Consider the following 19,247-nt stretch of genomic DNA (forward strand, 5'->3'; position numbering starts at 1 on the left):
TAATTTAATATAATACAATTCACAAAAGAAATTTTTTATTTACTGAAATTTATTTTGAGAACATGTCACTAAAGAGCTGTCCTTACATGGCTTGGTCTGGCAGAGTTACTGACTTTTCCTTATATTGGGGGTGAGGGCGGGAAGAAAGACCTGTAGCCAGAAAGATTTACAGCATCACTGACTCAAAGAAAATTAATTTTGTTAACAACAGTAATCTACAAGTATAAAACAGAAACGCACCTGGGTAGCAGAGCAACACAAGTAGTCAGGAGGCAAACTAAGTAAAATACTGGGTCTGTCATGTGCTTTTCCATGATCCAGTAAGGATTTGATGGTGGGTTGTGGGTTTTGCAGGTTGCCCCAAAAGCCAGAGCAAAGACAAAGTAGAACAGGATGCTGCCAACTATAATTGCTGTATGTATCCAAGTCTGCAATTCAGAAAAGGAAAGGAATCCGATTTAAGCTGTAAACAGAAAGATCTGTAACACCTGTATGTGTGCACACATGCATGCATGAACACACACACACTCTTCCTCCAAGGACAGCTGCTTAATGTAACAGAAGATAGATCTGTTCAGATAATATTCCTATTTTCATACAAAACAGTTCAGGAAGAATGGAGCCTTCTTCCTACAGTTCATAGGTAACCCAGCCATTTAATTTTTTTTATTTTACTAAATGCATATCTTTTGATTCCTTTATGAAAGACATTTTTTGTGCCATTTGCCTTAGATGACCGCCTTATCTACTGGCAGCAGAGAAAGCCTTCTCAAGCAAATAGAGGCGAGATCTTCACATGACACCACCCTTACATATCTTGCTTGAGACACGGATCAACTGTTCTGCATTGGAATTTTCTGTAATTTTATACCTAAATGGCTATCATAGTTACTATGGAAACAACACTGTCATTGGCCTGACAGCTTGCAGACATTCAAAAATGCCAAATAAAACCCATTTAAGTAATGTTTTCCTATTCAGAGTGTGGATACACTTGTGCTACCCATATATTCTCAACAAAGACATTTTTATCACTGCTGCCATGTTCCCAAAAGAACAATGAAAAGACTGAATCATAACTTGAAATGTCATCCATTATGAAACAATCCTAAGAAATATTTTTCAAAAAAATAACAGAGAAAAAATAAACCTCATTCATCTGTGTCCTTCTACTGTAAATATTACTGTACTTTCTTTAAATTTATGCAAAATAGCCAAGTACTACCCTTGTAAGAGCTGTAAATTTATCCAAGCTAATGCAGATGCTTTAGCTTGTGCAAACTTAATTAAAAACTGGAATAGCATTTCTGTAGCACATCGCTTCTCTAGTTCTGCCACTAAAATATACCTCTGAAATGCTTATCCTGGCCACAGGTCAGATCATCAGTTCCAAGCACTCAAAATCAACAGTTCACATTGTTGTCTTTGAGATGCAAGCTTTGCAAGCTAATGAAGGCTCAGTAGATCACTAGTTGGTTTTACCATTTACAAAACTAAACTGACATCCCGAAAAACACCACCGTACCCTAACAAGACAGGATCCCTTCACTATTTACAAACAATTCTGAGGCAAAATTTTGTTAATTTTAGTCATATGAGTAATTCTATTGACTCCAATGACAGGTGCATTAGGAGAGTTCACATGGTCACATAAATAAAATATTTAGGGTTTGGCCCTTTTATACTTATTCTGTTTTGTATATGAAGCTCTTTCTTCTGTTAAATTTTAATGAAAGCTGCATGCACATACCCTGTTAGGAATAATCTCTTTTGGGAACAAAGTACTCACCACAGACTTGCACTCAATGAGAAGGTGAAACAGTATTATGAAGAGCGCTGCTGTGTTTATAGGGTTTCCAAAAGAAAAAATGTCTATGTCTGAGCCATAGTAAGTCTGTAAAGGAAGACAGCAGTCAGCATAATATATTCTTTACACACAGTCCTAATACACAAAGCATCATGAATAGTTTCAATACCACACATATTTGCATGCACACAGTTCAGCTCAGTTCCAGTGATGATCCTGTTAGTACACATTTATGTATGAGGAAGTAACATCAAACACTTCATTTTATTCTCTAATTTGCCTGAGTTTTTAGTATGCCAAAATGTATAAACATATTTCATATCCAGCACTTACAAAGTAAGGCACAAAAAAGCAAACAAGACTTTGGTAAAAAGCATCCAGCAAGGTTATCCAGAAAGTTGAAGGTAAGTAAGCCTGTAAAAAAAAAGATAATGGCATTGAAACAAGTTGAATAAATTGCTGCATCCTTAATTAGCATTAATTTGGATTTGGGGAAAGATTATCTGCAGAGGTAATTCAGTTAGTTTCCAATGAAGAGCCATCTTTTGTATTATGATAAGAAGAATAAAGAGCTCGCTCCACACACGTAACTAACTGTTAGTATTCAAATCAACAGCCAGATCTAGGAACTCTGATCTTAACAGCTGTTTCTGCCAGAAGCGGCCTACCAGAGCTTTACCTAACTGAGTGCCAAGAGAGAGGGCTAGGGGACACTGAATTACGCTAGCACCTTACCAGTACTGAATGCCAACTCCCACTTTCTTCTACGTCCCCTTGCTTCTTTTTGGTACATGGGCTTCTGCCTCACACTGGCTGACTCCTCTGTGTGGACCGGACTCCTCTGTCAGCTAACTTAACTCACTAGAATGCGAGAACTCAATTCACTTTTCTGCTGTTTTAGTCAGTTAAACCAGCTCCAGGAAGGATCTGATGAGACAACCGAGCTGGCACAAGGAAGGTAGTTTAACTAAGTGAGTGAAAACAGGGAACGGGTAGAAAAGGGAGAAGAGAAGGAACGAGCCTTCCTCACTCAGTGGCAGCAAACTGCTATGATGGCTCAACCGCTTATGAAACCATAGCTGCACGTGCCCTGGCTCAGATATATCCCATTCCTTCAGGCACTACATTGAGACACGTAGGTGTGCAGTCTGGTCACCCAGGACTTCCTCTGCAATTGCTGGAGAGAGATGAGTTTCTCCAAAAAGCCATTCAGCCCTTTCAAGAACTGAACTGCTCTCTGGAGGTGGTGTGGGAAACTTACCTTCTTATTTGCCTCTCAAGGAAGTGCTTTAAATTACTGAAGATCAATTCAAGTTACCGTCCATTTTTATAGCTTGTACAGAGCTGTGCACTTGTGATGTCATGGTGCAATATTGTGATACTACATCTTTTAATGCATTTCTCTTTCTTCTATACTGCACTTAATTCAAAGCAATTATTTTGCTGTGTTTCCATACAAGAAAGGAAATGATATACCACTTAACAACTCCAACTGCAGAATAAGGCAATGCTGTCCTGGACAAAAGAGAAAATCTCTGACAAAAGTTAAGGGAAAAATAAAAGGAAATAGAAAAACTACCACATAATGCAGTAATTTAGATTATGTTGCCTCAAAACCTTCACCTCAGCTCAGATCACTGTACATGTCCTCAAGATCAAAACAAAGGGCCAAATCCTGAGGCCTTCTAACATTTACATGGTCAAAATTCTCTGTGATTGACAAAGCAGAGACCTGCTCCAGCCAGTCTACAGAGGCTTGGATTGGCACCAAAATAGTACTTTGTTTTGCAAAAACATCATAAACTAAGCAACATAAAATATTTAAGGATATGTAAAAAGAAATGCGAAAGTCCACAAACAAACAAAACAAATCTTCCCCTCACTATATATCCATCTTTCCTTTCTAAACCAGACCTATACGTCTGCAGGTTATACAGGTGAGACTGCACCACTAGCACACAACATGTTGTAGCTCTTTTTTATTAATAGTATTTGTTAGAACAGGATAGGCTAGGCTAGAACAGAATCACAGAATCACAGAATGGTTTAGGTTGGAAGGAACCTTAAAGACCATCCAGTTCTAACTCCCCTGCCATAGACGGTGACACCTTCCACCCGACCAGGGTGCTCAAAGCCCCATCCAACCTGGTCTTGAACACTTCCAGGGATGGGGCATCCACAGCTTCTCTGGGCAACTTCTTCCAGTGCCTCATCACCCTCACTGTGAAGAATTTCTTCCTGATATCTAATCTAAATCTTCCCTCTTCCAGTTTAAAGCCATTGCCCCCTTGCTCTATCACTGCCTGCCCTTGTAACAAGTCCCTCCCCAGCTTTCTTGTAGGCCCCTTTAGGTACTGGAAGGCTGCTCTAAGGTCTCCCTGGAGCCTTCTCTTCTCTAGGCTGAACAACCCCAACTGTCTCAGCCTGTCTTCACAGGAGAGGTGCTCCAGCCCTCGGATCATCTTCGTGGCTTCCTCTGGACTCACTCCAACAGGTCCATGTCCTTCTTGGGCTGGAGGCCCCAGAGCTGAAGGCAGTACTGCAGGGGGGTCTCACCAGAGCAGAGGGGGAGAATCCCCCCCACTCGACCTACTGGTCACACTTCTTTTGATGCAGCCCAGGATACAGTTGGCTTTCTGGGCTGCAAGCGCACATTGCCGGGTCACGGATAGACTATTTCAGTTGGAAGGGACTGCCTGACCACTTCAGGGCTGAACAAGTTAAAGCATGTTATTAGGGGCATTGCCCAAATGCGTCTTAAACACTGACAGGCCTGGGGCATCAACCCACCCTCTAGGAAGGCTGTTCCAGTGTTCAACCACCCTCTCTGTAAAGAAATGCTTCCTAATGTCCAGTCTGTTATTGAAAGGCTATGATTAAAGAAAATTACGAGTTTTAGGTGACTCATGTGCTCAATCTTTCCACTCTCTGGGCTACTAGTATCTATTCTGTCTCAGACTCAGTATGTCACTGCCTTCAATTGTTATAATAAAAATATTATTTTAACTCAGTGTTAAATTAAAAAAAAAATTATAAAGTTAAAATTATGCTAGAATTCATGCTAAGCAAAGCAGAAATCAGGAAAAAGCTTACTGATTTATGTAATTTTAATTTAGAAAATACCACCTGGTCCCTGTGGTTTTCTGTGCTAAATGTTTGGACAGAATTTACTTACAGAGCAGATATGATGTATAGTGTTTGCAGATGGGAGAAAAGTGCCACCAGCAAATTCCAGAACATAGCCATAAGGGGAAAAGAACCCTGAATGACGGAACTTTCTTGAGGATTATTTGAAAGGAATCTGATCTGGTTCTTATCTATTCCTCATTACTTTGGCAGTTAAGACCATTATATGACAGTGAAAAAACAGTATCCTAGTGCCCTTATATTTAAAAGTAAGCCCAGATGCTCAAAATAAACCCATTTTGAGGATGCATGTTAATAGCTGAGGCAGTGAATGAAGTGAACATGCTGGTATCGATGTTGATCTAGTACACTGCCTCACCTGAAGTACCTCATTTCTCTTATCATCCAAATGTCTGATAAGATTGGGTGTATGGTGGAAAACAGCCTACAAAAAGCTTTTGAAAAAACAGGTTTTATTTGTGCACATATTGCACAGGCCTAGATGTCTTTCTAATAGAGAAAGTGGTTTCAAACTTCGTATTTGCCTGATGTGAACCATGAAGGAAAGAAAGACAGAAATGGTTCAAGTGCTGACTATTTCAATTTGCTTCCAGCCAAGCATTCTTTAACCTACCACAGACTTCTGGCTCATCATGTATAGTTGTGGGAGCTGCATGAGTATCTCCGCAGACACATCTTTGTCCAAGACACCATAAATGATGGGTGGCACTGATGTAAATAGGAGATTGAAAAGAATCAAGATCCAGTAGTCAGTCATTGATGTGCCTGAAAACCCACAGAAGAACTGGTACCAGAACAGGAGGTTCACGTAGGCCTGAAAAGTCAAAGATGACATAATAAAGTGTTACCCATAAACAAGTGTTTTAAAAGTCAGGAGGAAAACAGGCAGATCTTAGGTCTGGTTACAGTAATCTGTGGAAAATTAATATAAAGGCTGTGGAGTTCATGCCAATCCCACACTTCGAAATTATATTTGACTAGTACACAACTTGACATTTCAAAATTGGACACAACTTGTTTAAATAGTCATTCTGCCACCACATTAGTAATGTCCATTACCCGCTGGTTAATCAAATCAGACAATGGCTTTGAGTGGGAAATTCAATCCAAGGAATAAGAGTCTCTGCAGACATAAATGGGAAACTGAATCGTTTGACATATGCTTTTTGTGTCTTTTTGAACCCATTCACAATAGAAACTAAAAAATATAAAGCCCCACTAAACCCTTCAGTGCTCTCAAACACACAAAGTGTGATTTCCCTGGGATGGGACACCTACATACCACGTTCTTGTAGAAGTAGTAAAGCACCATGTTGGTAAGTCTGGTGTAACACCAATGACCGTGGACAAGCAGCAGCTTCCTGAGGTGTCTAAACTGAGAGATTGCGAAGTCACTTGCCATAACAGCCTGCAATGGACACGAAGGAGGGAATATGTTATATCCAAACTGTTAGAGATAAGCTTCAGATACTGCCACGTGAGCAACTTACCTACTGCTGGAGATTCTTATTTTGATTTTTTTTATACATAGGGCTTATGGTCTTACCCTCACTCAGATCTGAGCCCCTCCATACAACATTTTACACTAACACATACAGCTCAGCCCAACACAACATAGGCAGGAACATGGCTGTCTTTATTATTACCACACAACTGCACAGAAATCACTGACGCTTAGGCTGCTTCTTTCCTGGCAGGACATGAGTAATAGGGAGTTCGGTGACAGGCAGTAAGCTCTGCTGTTTGGAGTTTGAACCCCTGTAGCATTCAGGTTCTGAGTGCTCCTGAGGCCTGGGTGTGAGCTCAGGCTGCAAACTCTTGCCCGTGTACAGTAATGGACTGTGGAGCCACTAGGGCTCCAGGGTAAACTCTGAACTGATTTAAAATGGAATCTGATGTCATTTGCAGCTCTCTTTGTATACACTACCTGCATGCCCTCTTGGCCCGATATTCCCACACCAGTGTCAGCCACCTGGATCATACTGACATCATTGGCACCATCACCTACAGAGAAAAGGAAAGAGGAAAAATCAAAACTAACCTCTCTTATTTGGAATGCAACTTGGAGGCAGCTTTGTTCGCTATCACGTTGCCATGAAGGAGGCAGGAAAAGATAAATATACAAGAACACCAGAGACTTCAGAGAAAAACATTTTTATGGCCAACTGTGCAGCCCATGGAAAACCCTACAGAAAGCAGGATTAGTAAGCTGAAGGCCTGACTGAACTGAGCTCTATTCTCCAAATGGGTATTAGCTGTTCCTTTCGTCAGAATTTAGTTGGTATGCTGGAACAGAAAATATGGGTGGTTTAAATCACAGCTAGTCATCTTCCCTCTCCCTCCCTATTTTGCGGGGTCGAGATGGAGAATAACAAGGAAAACCCCCTTACTTGCTCCTTTGGATCCGTTACACGACACTGTACAGGACTGCTACTGTTCTTGTTGCTTTAGATTACCATGAGGAAGTTTATGGACTAAATTTGCTAGTTCAGAAGACTAGCATCATCTTATGCCAGAGACAACTACAATTCAAAGGACTATCTTCCTTGTAAAGTAGCAGACACTAACAAAAATATAGGAGAGAAGAAACTGGCTTCTACTTCTTTTTAGAGAAAAGAAGATAATCACAGGACTCACCGACAGCTAATGTCATTGCCTTCAGCTTATTTCGCACCAGTCTGACCAGGACACTCTTCTGCAGTGGTGTGGCTCGGCAGCAGACTACAGCCCGACATCTTTCCGTGAGTTCCAAGAAAATATCCTGTAGGCTGTCATGAAGGACATGCTCTAAAGTCCTTCCATCAATAACCAGGCCTGCACTGAACCCTGGAGCTTGGGTGGAGGAACTTGCAGAGACACTCCCAAGTTTCTGACTGAGGGAATTTTTGGCAGAAGTATTCTTCTGGATGCCTTCTAAAATTTTGCTCATCACCAAGGCACAGGCATCCTAATTAAAGGCAAGAGAAAGGCAACTTATTAAATACTGTTTGTGTTCTGGCTCCCTTTTCAATTTATAAAATACATATGGAGAAAAGGTCAAATGCTGCCCTTGTGCAGTACTTCACTTGATTCCAGGAAGGCTCAGACATGAGGCTGAATAACCCTTTAGAAGCACAAAGGATGCAGTCTGTTGTTAATAAAAGGGCCTGTGATTTAACTTGGCTTACGTAGATTGGCTTGGGTACTGTACTAGGAGAAGGGAAAAAAATGAGGCAAATCAGAAAATGTTCATAGACTAACACAAAAAACAACCATTACGGATTCTGTAATAGAAATACAGATAGAAATAGCTTTGATAGAAGACTTTTGCTCTCTACACTTCTTTTGCCTGGCATGCAAAGCCAAAAGTGAATTTCAAATCACATTATAGGTGAGCTGCAATTAATTACTAAAGAACTGGCCTTGTGGAATTTTTTACCTTGTCAGAATCAATGTAAGATGCCCAAAAGATTTTTGATATCAATGTAGGTAATACGCGTGCTATATATAGAAGAAAATACATATTCTTAAATCTTCTCATTATTTTACTTTGAGATGCAACAGTATCAAATCCTGTCTATTGTTTAATTCAAAGCCCAATTAGAGGGAGGATGAGCACCTCTGCAAAAGGGGCTCAGTTTTCACTGTTAAGACAGACACTCGTTCTCCAGTAGGAAAAAAGGAAGAAAAAAGTGTTAGTGCAAATCAAACCCCAAGCTTCCCTCAAACACAACTGGACTAAAAAAATCCTTTCTTTTTCATTTTATTTTCTCCACAGTTACCACTTCCCCCAGAATCTTTTCTGGCAGATACAAATCGAATTTCTAATGTAACATATAAACAGAGAAAAATAGAAAAACGAAAGGTCTTAGAAAAATCCTCCAGTCCTTTAGAGAAGTCTCAGACTTCATGTCTCTGCTCTGAGGAGAGACATTTCATACACTGGCTTTACCAATTATCAAAATTGATAAAAATCAAGATTTTAAAAACAGCTGGTGATAAGCATCCACAAGAAGACACATTGATCAAGTAGGATTAAACTTGCCACCCAAACCAGCAGCATTCTTAATCACTCTTTATCACATGACTTAATTACTGGGCAGTAGGGAGAAGGTGGCTTTTTATCTGATTAAGTTGTTGGCAGATCATTTTTCTTGAAAAGTGTGCAATGTACTTTAATGAGACAATTCTTTCTGCATTATGCAAGACAAGCAGAGCTCAGGGAATATATTACACAAAGCAGCACAAAACTTAATTCAATAGAATTTGCATGACAGTAATTCTTACACTGCTAATACGCTGTAACTCACAGCCCTTTGAAATCTCTAGTAACATGTGAAGCACGTCAACTCTTTAACCTACCACAAAGAGAAATGAAGCAGTTTATTCAATTAAAATAATTATTCATCATTTAGGGACTCTAATAAACAGATGTTACATATACATAAAGGATTTCATATTTTACCCGCAAGGAAGCAAACTGTCAGTTTTCCAGTATTTTCTTCTTCCAAGAAATCATGCTCTCTTTGGTCAGTTGGGAAAGCAGAGAACATTTTATTTTTCTGTATTGCCCTGTGATATAGCCTGACTGAATTTTTCAGCAGAGGAAAAAAAATAATTTGAAGAAAAGTGTAATTTTCCACTCACCCTACTCTGTGATTTGAGAGTGAAGATTCTGTCATCTGGTTCCAGCAGTTTACAAGCATAGGCAATGTTGACAGCTGTCTCTCTCTTGTCACCTGTCAGCATCCATATTTTTATTCCCGCTTTCCGTAATGCCTGTATTGTGTCTGGAACACCCTCCTGCAGGCGATCTTCAATGCCAGTGGCACCTTAATTTAGACAAGCAGAAGGATTAGTGCTGCTGTATTTCCAAAACCAAAATGCTGCAAGAGTGACAGGATGAGATGGTCCTCTGTGTGTACCCACATCCCAAAACAGATGCCCTACTGGGACATGCTTGGGAATTCCTCCCTTCCACATCTTTCTGTCCCAGAGCCCATCACATGTGAGATTATTGACAGACACCCTCATTACAGCCTCAGGGGCCTCCAACTTTTCACAAGACCCCTTTAAGCCACCTTTTCTCATTCTCATGGTTGTTTCATCCCATAGTGGCTGTGGGGAACAGACTCCCAGGCTTCTCATGACAAGTATACTCCATTATTCCCACTCCTTCCTACCTCAGACTACCCCAGACCTCCTTTCATGTATCACATTGATCCTTCCTATCTCAAGGCCCACTTCTCTTCCTTATTCTCAATTCTGCTCCAGGCTGAATTTTCTGTATCTCTTGTCCCAAGCCCTCATCCTTTCCACACAAAAATCCCCTCTTCTTATATCATATTTTTGCACACTGCTGCAAAGATCTGCCATTCATCATCAGGTTTCTCTACTACTCATCGCTGCAGTACCTCCCATCCCAGATCCTCTTAATTCCAAGCACTGAACTCTGTGTTTTGCCCTTCCTGCTGCCTGCACTGCCAACCTTGACATATTGCCCCACAGGGCATAAACACCTGCTCTAAGACACATCTCTTAATGACTATAGAAAGACTTTAAACAAAAAAGTACAGAGACTTTAACAGCGATATCATCTTCTCTGGTGTGCACAGCAGGCAGACCTGTGTCCCTAAAACCAGCTTACAAAATCTTCTGTTCTGGTAACAAAAAATCAGGTAACACAGCAGCATAAAGCAGAACCACCTCTGAAAAGCCGCAGTGTGCATGTTTTACTACAGTACAGGACATTTTCATGGCTTTTTCACAACACAAATGATACTAAATCATGACTGGGAGACATGGTTTGGCTTGTGGGATTCTCAGGGTAAGAGGGTTTCTCAGAAAGAAAGTTCAGCCAGTTGCAGCTAGACAAACAATAAAAAAATTCAAAGCAAAGTCTTCCCTTCTAGCATGTTTCTAGTGGGGGACTCTAGCCAGCAATTTGTATATAAAGCATTGACTGTCATATGGGGATGGATAAGAGCCAAAAGGTCAGGCAAAGGTCTCGCGCTACAGCAATTTCTTCAGTAATTCTACAGTGCACAGACCTCATGGCCCTTGGTCAATGGGAAGACGAAAATCTCCAGGTCTTGCTCTGCACTCTGCCTGCACTTTGATGCAAGTCAACAAAAGAGGCAAGAAGGAAGATGCTGGGATCTAATTCATGCAAGCGTCTTTGAGAGGCACTGCCAGGTGCCAAGGGAAGAGAGAAAAATGTTGTTTCAACTTGGGCACTCTTTACACTTAACACTCCCCCCCTCTGAGGTACCTGATCACTTTGTAATCCAACAGAAGGCAGTTTCAACATGTATACTGCTAAGATCCAGATCTCTGCTTAGTGAAGTACCACACATTAGGACTATTCTTTCCAGAAATAGACTTCCATTCAAATAAAGGCCTGAGGCTTTATATATATAGCTATATGGATTTCATACCTGCCTATGCAGTGGACTACAAACCACTGCTGTCCTCCATGATCCTGGTAATACTGACAAGATTTGAATTTTCGCTTGTTCTTGGAGGACAAAGTCTTCATTTCTCAGTCCTAAGAGGACAGCCAGAGTTACAGCTGCAGCTCTACCAGGTAATGTTTATTAAGAAAGCAAAGGAAGTGTCAGAGAAGCAGAATGAGCAGTGCTGTAAGTACTTCTACCCTGCAGTTCACAATGTACATATGCCCCAGGCAGGGGTAACTAAGGTAGCAGAGGTACTGAAAGCAAGCACCTTGGCAGTATGAAGCCATTTACCCTTCTTATTGTCATTCCCAATTAATGTTAGGGCCAACCCATATTGCTTACTGTCCCACCAGAGACAGGAGACAAAAAAATGCCTTGGCTTGCAGGACAGCAGGTCTCCACAGCAACTAGACCTCCCTCTGCTGACTCTAGTGCAAAAGGGTATAGCACATCATCCCTTAAAACTACAGCAGCTAGCAGCACTGCTCTGGCTTCTCTCTAGAAGCTGAAGCCAGTAATCCCAGAGTTCCTTTTAGTATCAAGGTTTATGACATTTGCCCTGAGCAGATGTGGCATAAAATGAGGGAAGTAACACCTTTCCACACAATAGGATCTGTCTCTTTTCAGCTTCCAGCATGAGCTGCCTTCACCACCACAGTCAGACCTTTGCACTTTGTTTTCCAAATGTTACTTGCTGGGCAGTCCTCTAGAGCTATTATCCCAGACTGCCTGCAGTTTACCTTTTACACACCTACACCAAGTGTTTCTCATTTTGTTTTGGCCTCCCCATTTCTGCACAGTCGAGTGACCATCAGACCTGCAGAAGCATGCCTGACTTCTTGTCTCCATGTTATTACAGGAGGACACAGCACAAGCATATCTGCTGTGCCACAAATGCAACAGCAATGGAAAACATGCCCAGAAGTGGGATCCCTGTGAATGTTTGACCAGGCAGGCCTGTGGTTTGTTATTATCATTTCACATGCTTATTATGATGACACTTAAAAACTCTAGTGAGCACAAAAAAGCTTCCCCCCCCACCAAAAAAAAAGATCCGTAAAACTTTATCCTTTACAAACAACAGAAGAGTACTATCTGTCTTCAGTGTGTTTTACAACTAGTACAAACTTGCCAGCATGATTTATGAAAATTCAGGAGTGACAATAAATTCTAGGTCTGTAGAAAGCTATGCGTTACACAAATCGAGGTTAGCACAGCTCTCTGCAGGTAAATTCCAATTATGAACATCATAAGCAGTTTCCTGGGAGTTACAGCATTTTCTACCTACCAAGCAAAGTTAGTTCAGTCTCAAGCCTGACGGCAGATTCAAGCAGCAGCTCCTCCCTATTGTCAATACTAGCTTCCGCTAAAAAATGATGGTTTAACCACTCTGCATATTCTGCATCACTCATCACCTACAGAGGGAGAGAAAACATAGGGCATTTATATATATTGTGTTTTCAAAGGTGCCTCAGAAGTGTCCTCACAGTTACTTCTGCGGTCCACATACTGAACCTAGAAGCATAGCCCCTGGTAGTGCATTACTTACGTGCCCTAACGTGTCCATGGATTGAGTACGACATTCAAAGTGTTACATTACTTTGCAAGGCTTCATAAGGCACGTTACTCACCAGCATCCTGCAGGTTCCTGGAGCTGCCTGACAGATTTCCATTCTGACAGAAGGTAGGCAAGCCAATGCACATAGTATGCTCTCCATACTGCTCTTTAATTGCAGCATTGACACAGTCACAGAATCACTGCACAAGCCGTGCACAGCCTGATGACTGTACAGCTACACAGCCTGGACTTTCACTTTACATAAGGCTTTACATAAGGCTTTGTAAAGCATCAGGTTGCCTGTTTCAATCCCTATGGAATTTTACTTCTGAGCAGCTTTGAATTTAAAATGGAGTCTCAAAACATCACTTAAGTTTTGCATCCAGAGCTTGTAATACTGTAAACTGTTTGTGAAACTCAATAAAACAGGTCTGACTTTATTTGTTTTCTGTGTCTGAAATTCCAACCAGGGTAAGTTTCACACAAGGAGACCTGCTCAGGACTCTCGAAAAAAATCAGGCTATCTGACAACCCCTATTTTAGAATTAGGCTATTAAGCTGCTTGGCATCTTAAACTGACAACAACTATGGCAATCTAATGGAAGACAGGAAATGATTTGAGTCAACTTACAAATTCCTCCTGAAAGAACAAAAGGATAAACAAAACGTGGCAATGGAAGCATCTGTTTAGAAGCCATGATATCTGCTCCATTGGTGCTACCACTCAGGTTGGTCACAGACTGTAAACATTCTTAAAAATATATATTAACAGGAATACCTTCTTAGCAATACACAGAGTGCGCAGTCCTCTTCTGGCATAGTCATCCAAATGCTTCTGAGTTCTCTCTTTAATCTTATTTGGTTCCATTTCTGAATTATTAGTACCTATTATCACACAAAAAGCAAAACAAGCAAATTCAATATGCATTCTTAGGCTAAATTTAGTGGAAAATTTTGAAGGTCTAAATACGTTTTAAAAATACCAAAATGTTAACAGGTTTTATTTTAACTATGAATGTATCTTCATGTTTGCACAACGTACTGTGGCTGTATCTATAATGAACATTCAGTGCACTAGTCTGCACAAGCAGTGAGGGGGAACCCATCTGGTACTGATACATCTTTGGATGCCACTAGTATTATCAAAATGTTTTTCTAAAATAAGATTATTTTCTAAAATAAACTGGATCACAGACACCCAAGCAGCTTTACTGTCACTGGTCTAGTAGGAAGGAGGTTAAAAGGCAGTCGCAGAAAAGGTTCTTTAAAAATAACTGTTAAGGTGTGGACTACTCAGACAGGCATTCAACTTGCCTAACTTTGGACATGTAGAAGTTAGGTTCCAAGTTCACCTTGAGAATCAAAGTAAGGAGAGGCACCTCCAGACATGAAATTACCCCCTCTAGTAAGATGACAGATTTTGGAAGTTCTGTTTCTGCCCCATGGCCTACAGAGGCTTTCTGTCTAGACTTTACATAGCTAATGCTGGGTGAGTTAAAATCCACTTTTAGAACTGGAAATATCCCTGTTCCTCACTGAGATCACCTAGCCATGGACATACAAACCAAACCCCCTTTTGCAGAAAGCAAACCTTTAAAAATAATTCCTTTGTATTACCTTACAAACTATTAACCGCCCCCCCTTGGAACATCTTCTGAACTTAAATATATTTAGGTATTTATTTCTAGCATACACAGATAACACTTTCCTTTGCTGCCTTCAGTTAAAGATCAACGATCGTTCACTACAGTGTATGAATAAATCAGTTAGTGCTTAAACATTGTGGTGCATCCCTCCTGGGGCAGATTCAAAAAAACATTTACCTCCAAACAACAGGGCCCAGCAGGAGGCACCACACAACTTTACAGATATTATTGTTACACCTAGAAACACAGAAATACTCAGTAGTCAAGGGAAAAAAATCTCAGAAGCACTGATAGGTGACATCTGCTGTCGATACCTCTCTCCAACAGCTCAGAAACACTAACATAGGTAAAGGCTAGAAAGTATCTCATTCTAATAAGCACCTCTCACTGTGTAGCAGAAGCCAACTACTCAAGCAGACGACCTTATCTTATAACTGGAAATACTGCATTTGACTCCAAAGGGTCTGCTTAAACACCACTAAATCCTTTGAATAACAGCTGCTTCTCTCTTCTCAGTTTCCACACCAACACACAGCACAGCCAGATCTAGGTGACAAGCAACACTACTCTTCTGGGTTCCCTGTAAGGAACTATTCACAGATAATAACAGTTCTGCTTGGTTACTTGTCTTTTCTCATGAATCAGGCCATCTGTTCAACCGTACTGAAGAATGACAAGGGTGAGCAAAGAATTAGAAGTTCTACAGATACCTTCAGATGTAGTTCTCAACAAATCCATCATGACTGAGTCTGCACCTTTTGTGTACACCACCACTTTGTTGGAGACTGGATGCCGAACCACCACTGACATCCTTTTCCGCACTGAATCAAAAGGCAGGATATGCAAAAGCTGAAACGTTAAAGATCCCAGACCTATGAAGTCCACAGTTACTTGATCTGGAGTCCTAGACTGTAAAACACATTTGTAAGCCCTAGCAGCATGAACCAAGGCAGCTTCATCCGGACTCTCAGCTTCGTAACATAGTTTAGGTAAGGGAGACAATTCAATAGATGACGCAGCACTGTTGTGTTCGCTGCCAGCAGCTACATCCACCATATCTAGTTCTTGAGGCACTTGGGAATTTTCTGGGCTGTCAGTATTGTGAGGCTCAGCAGCCCTTCGAGCAGCTCCATCCACAGCTGGTGAAGCCAGTTTCATTCTGAAAATGGACAGTTTGCTCACAAAACTATTGGGGCTTTCAGATGATGACTCTTTCATACTTGCAAGTGGGGAGGAACTTAGTCTCCGGACTGACAACCTCTGGAACATCTGCCTGATTTCCTCAAGTGATTTAATAGGCATCCTACCCAGCGAAGAGAGTCTCATCTGGAACAGGACAGTTAGAGAAAGCATTTATGTTAAATTCTTCATATCTTATTACATTAAAGAAGGACAGCTTACAAACTATGTATATTTTTTAATGTAGTATTTTAAAATTTAGCATGACTTTGCTTGTATTAAAGATGGCCAGCTCAATTAAACATATAACCATAGGAGTACACTAAACAGCTTCTGTAAGAGCTTCATTATTCAAACCAAAAGAATTGTAAAAATGCTTCAGATCTGAAAACTGTATGCATTCCAAGTTTGATTCATGGCTCCATGTAATACTTCTCTTTAGAACTGTTTCAGTAATGAAACAGCATGACATTATAACTTTTAAAAGTTGTGACAAATGGACCTAAACACTTAAATTCTTGTTCTGAATTAGCAAGATACTTGTGAAGAATAAACAAACTCCATACCCCTCATAGTAACTAGTTACAAGTACCGTTAAAAATACAGTATCTTATCAATACTTTTTTAATGTCTGAATTTAAAACAAAAGATAGTTCCCCTCTCATCAATGTTACAAAATAACGAGCTTACTGTTACTCAGAATAGATGGGCAACTAATAGCTTACAAACAAGGAACAAGGCATGCAATGCTGACATTCATTTCTCACGACTGGTGAAGAGTTAAGAATGAGTTATCACCAGGAAGCATGTTCTCCCCACTGAAAAGTATAAAGTAAGGACAGACTCCGGCTTCAGTTCTACCGCAATTGCACGCAAGTTGTAATGTGTCTCAGCATCAGGGAAATAAAGACTAGGAACATTCATCGCCTCTCCTAACGCAGCACTGAAACATTCCATTGCCTTGAGCTCTTTCATGTCATTCCCTAATTGTGAACTCAGGAACCTCATAGCACATTGCCCCTCCCAACCTACCTACTAGTGACCTGGAGATCTCCTCCTCAGCTACCAAGTCATCCCAAAATCTTCTTCTCAAAAAAACTAGAATCTTGCCAATATATTTTTCTATATCACCTTCAAGGAATGGCTGGTTAGCAACTATGAACACAGCTGCCCCATCCACACATGGACCTGTAGGCTGCCTACTACGCTCTCTGGGAATGCCTGGAAGTATACTAAAATACCAGGCTTATTTATACATAGGAGGTACTTAATACTTCACAGGATACCTTTTGGGCATGTCTCCAGCCATGCTTGTAGGTTCACTGCCTAGAAGGACACCAAAATCTAGTCCTGCATGTCACAAACATTTCTTTCAAAAGACAAAGTCAACAAATGGAAATCATCAGGGCAGGAGAGGAAAGAAATCAAAGCTGAACTTGGGAATTAACCTGCAATACAGTCAAAATTGGTAAAAGATGGGGTTATGAAAATCCCACCCTGGAAAAAAAAAAGATTTGAACAAGACAGTAGAATCTTTAAAGAAATGTTTGGTTGTATGCTCTGAAGACAAGTGTCTCAAGAAGACTTAAACACACTCCAGACCATTAAACCAGGACAGCCTAGCAAATACACTGTACATTCAAGGTGTGACCACTTTATGTCATATTGCAAAGCATTTTTTCTTCAGGTTATTATACATATGAAACCCGATCTTTCAGACTTTTGCTGAAACTTCATTTGAATTGTCAGGGAACAGGTGAGAGCATTCTCAGTTTCAATATTCTGGGAGCCTTCTGAGATTATTCTTATCTTTCAGTCAACAATAATCTATTTGTAAAGGTAACCTAAGCATTCGGGTACTCTTAAAGGAAGCTATGCACATATCTGGAAAAATGTAACTAGAATATAGAATAAATCACGATTGCAATTTAATCTCAAAATTTGTCTTGTAAAAATTATGAATAGTCTATACCCAGAAGCAAAAATATCAAAGCCAAGTTTTTCTGCATTGGAAAAACATTACCAGCATTATATTTCACATTAACTCATTGCACCCTGTGGGTTCATCGTAATTCGCTTCTTTCTAACAGGACAAACCAACAGAGGAGAAACGGATCAGTTTTTAAATGTCAGTTAATTGTTTTTTCCTTTTGTAATCAAACCAAAGGGAGCTCATTTACTTATAAATATGGTCAAATAGCAAAAAATAAGGCCTGCTTGCCTCCTTACCTTCTGACGCAGTTGACTGGGGACTGAAACTACAACAGTATTACAGATTGCCAGAGCAAGAAAGAAGTCAGTGATGTACGTTGTCTCTAAAGATAACTTGCTGCTAGCTTCTTCTGATTGTTGATAGGAATGAGAATAAATTTGACTGAACTTCTCCAGCAGTTGTGTGTCTGGTACAACATCCGTTTCCTATTGATGAAATGAACAAAACTGTCCATTAGGATATAAGCTTAATCTCAGTCTCTGGAGGTTAAATCAGTTACAGATGAATGAAGTGTAGAAGCTCATACAACTTCCCTCCTGTCAGATGCTGAGTTGGTTGTACTAGGAAACAGAGGAACGCTCTGGTGTCTTCACTGGCTCGTGCTAGCCCATCAAAAATGGCAAACTTCATGCCCAGACAGGTCAACAGTAGAGCCTTAGTTTATAGACACTTCAACAGAGAATAAGTTTGAAGAATGCTATTTAGACACCTTCATGTACAGAAGCAGAGTTTTTACCTCTTGTAATCTCCAATAAATATTGATCACCTAGATATTTCCTATTAAAAACAAAAGAAAATGCTAGAAACCTCTTAAAACAAAAGTGCAAACTGTTATTAAGATGAAGCTGGTTATTTCAGCTGGAGTGATCCCAGATTCACAGCAGCAAAAACCAAAGCATACACCTTTGTGACCCAACGAACATCTGCAATGTCGGCTGCAAATCGAATGCAGTCAAGGAATCATGGGAGGCTCTCGTTTTCATGAGAAAGGATTTCTTAAATAACAAGCACTCCGATCAAATGGGGGTAAAAAGACATTCCTTCATGAGTTACTTCAGAAATTTAGCATCAAAACCAACCGCTTTTACTTACAATGGGGCTGCTGAAAGCAACATGTCCTGTGTGGGGAACATCACCTGCTCCATCTTCCCCTCCTAATGCAGGGTAACTACCAGACAACTGATTGAAAGACTTTCTGTTCAAAGGTTCATTCACAGCTCTGCAGTTGTGCCCCTGCCATTTTGAAATATGGGTCGAAGAGTCACACTGACAATCAGCTGAATCCTCATCCTCTGAAGCCATCTCTTGATAGGATTCCAGCCTCTTTGCTATGGAAAGGGAAACAAAATTATTGTTCCATGAGCAAAAAGAAACTTGTCTAAAGCACTGCCTGGAGGTTCAGGAAACAAAATTTTAAAGTAAGGAATTTACTATTCAGTTAAGAATAATCCACCATTATTGTGGTTTAACCCCAGCCAGC

At 40.5% G+C, this 19,247-nt stretch overlaps 1 protein-coding gene across 1 annotated transcript; it reads right to left on the reverse strand.

Annotated features, from left to right (window-relative positions):
• Nucleotides 1–240: 240 nt before the first annotated feature.
• Nucleotides 241–19,095, reverse strand: LOC104154477 (probable phospholipid-transporting ATPase VD; the record flags this gene model as incomplete). Its single annotated transcript, XM_009699716.1, has 13 exons — nucleotides 241–428; nucleotides 1,790–1,894; nucleotides 2,141–2,221; nucleotides 5,568–5,768; nucleotides 6,237–6,362; nucleotides 6,882–6,958; nucleotides 7,592–7,901; nucleotides 9,581–9,765; nucleotides 12,680–12,806; nucleotides 13,728–13,834; nucleotides 15,306–15,921; nucleotides 18,004–18,192; nucleotides 18,860–19,095. Coding segments are annotated over 13 exons (2,548 nt in total), but the record flags the coding sequence as incomplete, so codon positions are not given.
• Nucleotides 19,096–19,247: the final 152 nt, after the last annotated feature.

The sequence above is a fragment of the Cariama cristata genome, unplaced genomic scaffold, assembly GCF_000690535.1.
Source record: "Cariama cristata isolate BGI_N322 unplaced genomic scaffold, ASM69053v1 scaffold30074, whole genome shotgun sequence".
NCBI lineage: Eukaryota > Metazoa > Chordata > Aves > Cariamiformes > Cariamidae > Cariama > Cariama cristata.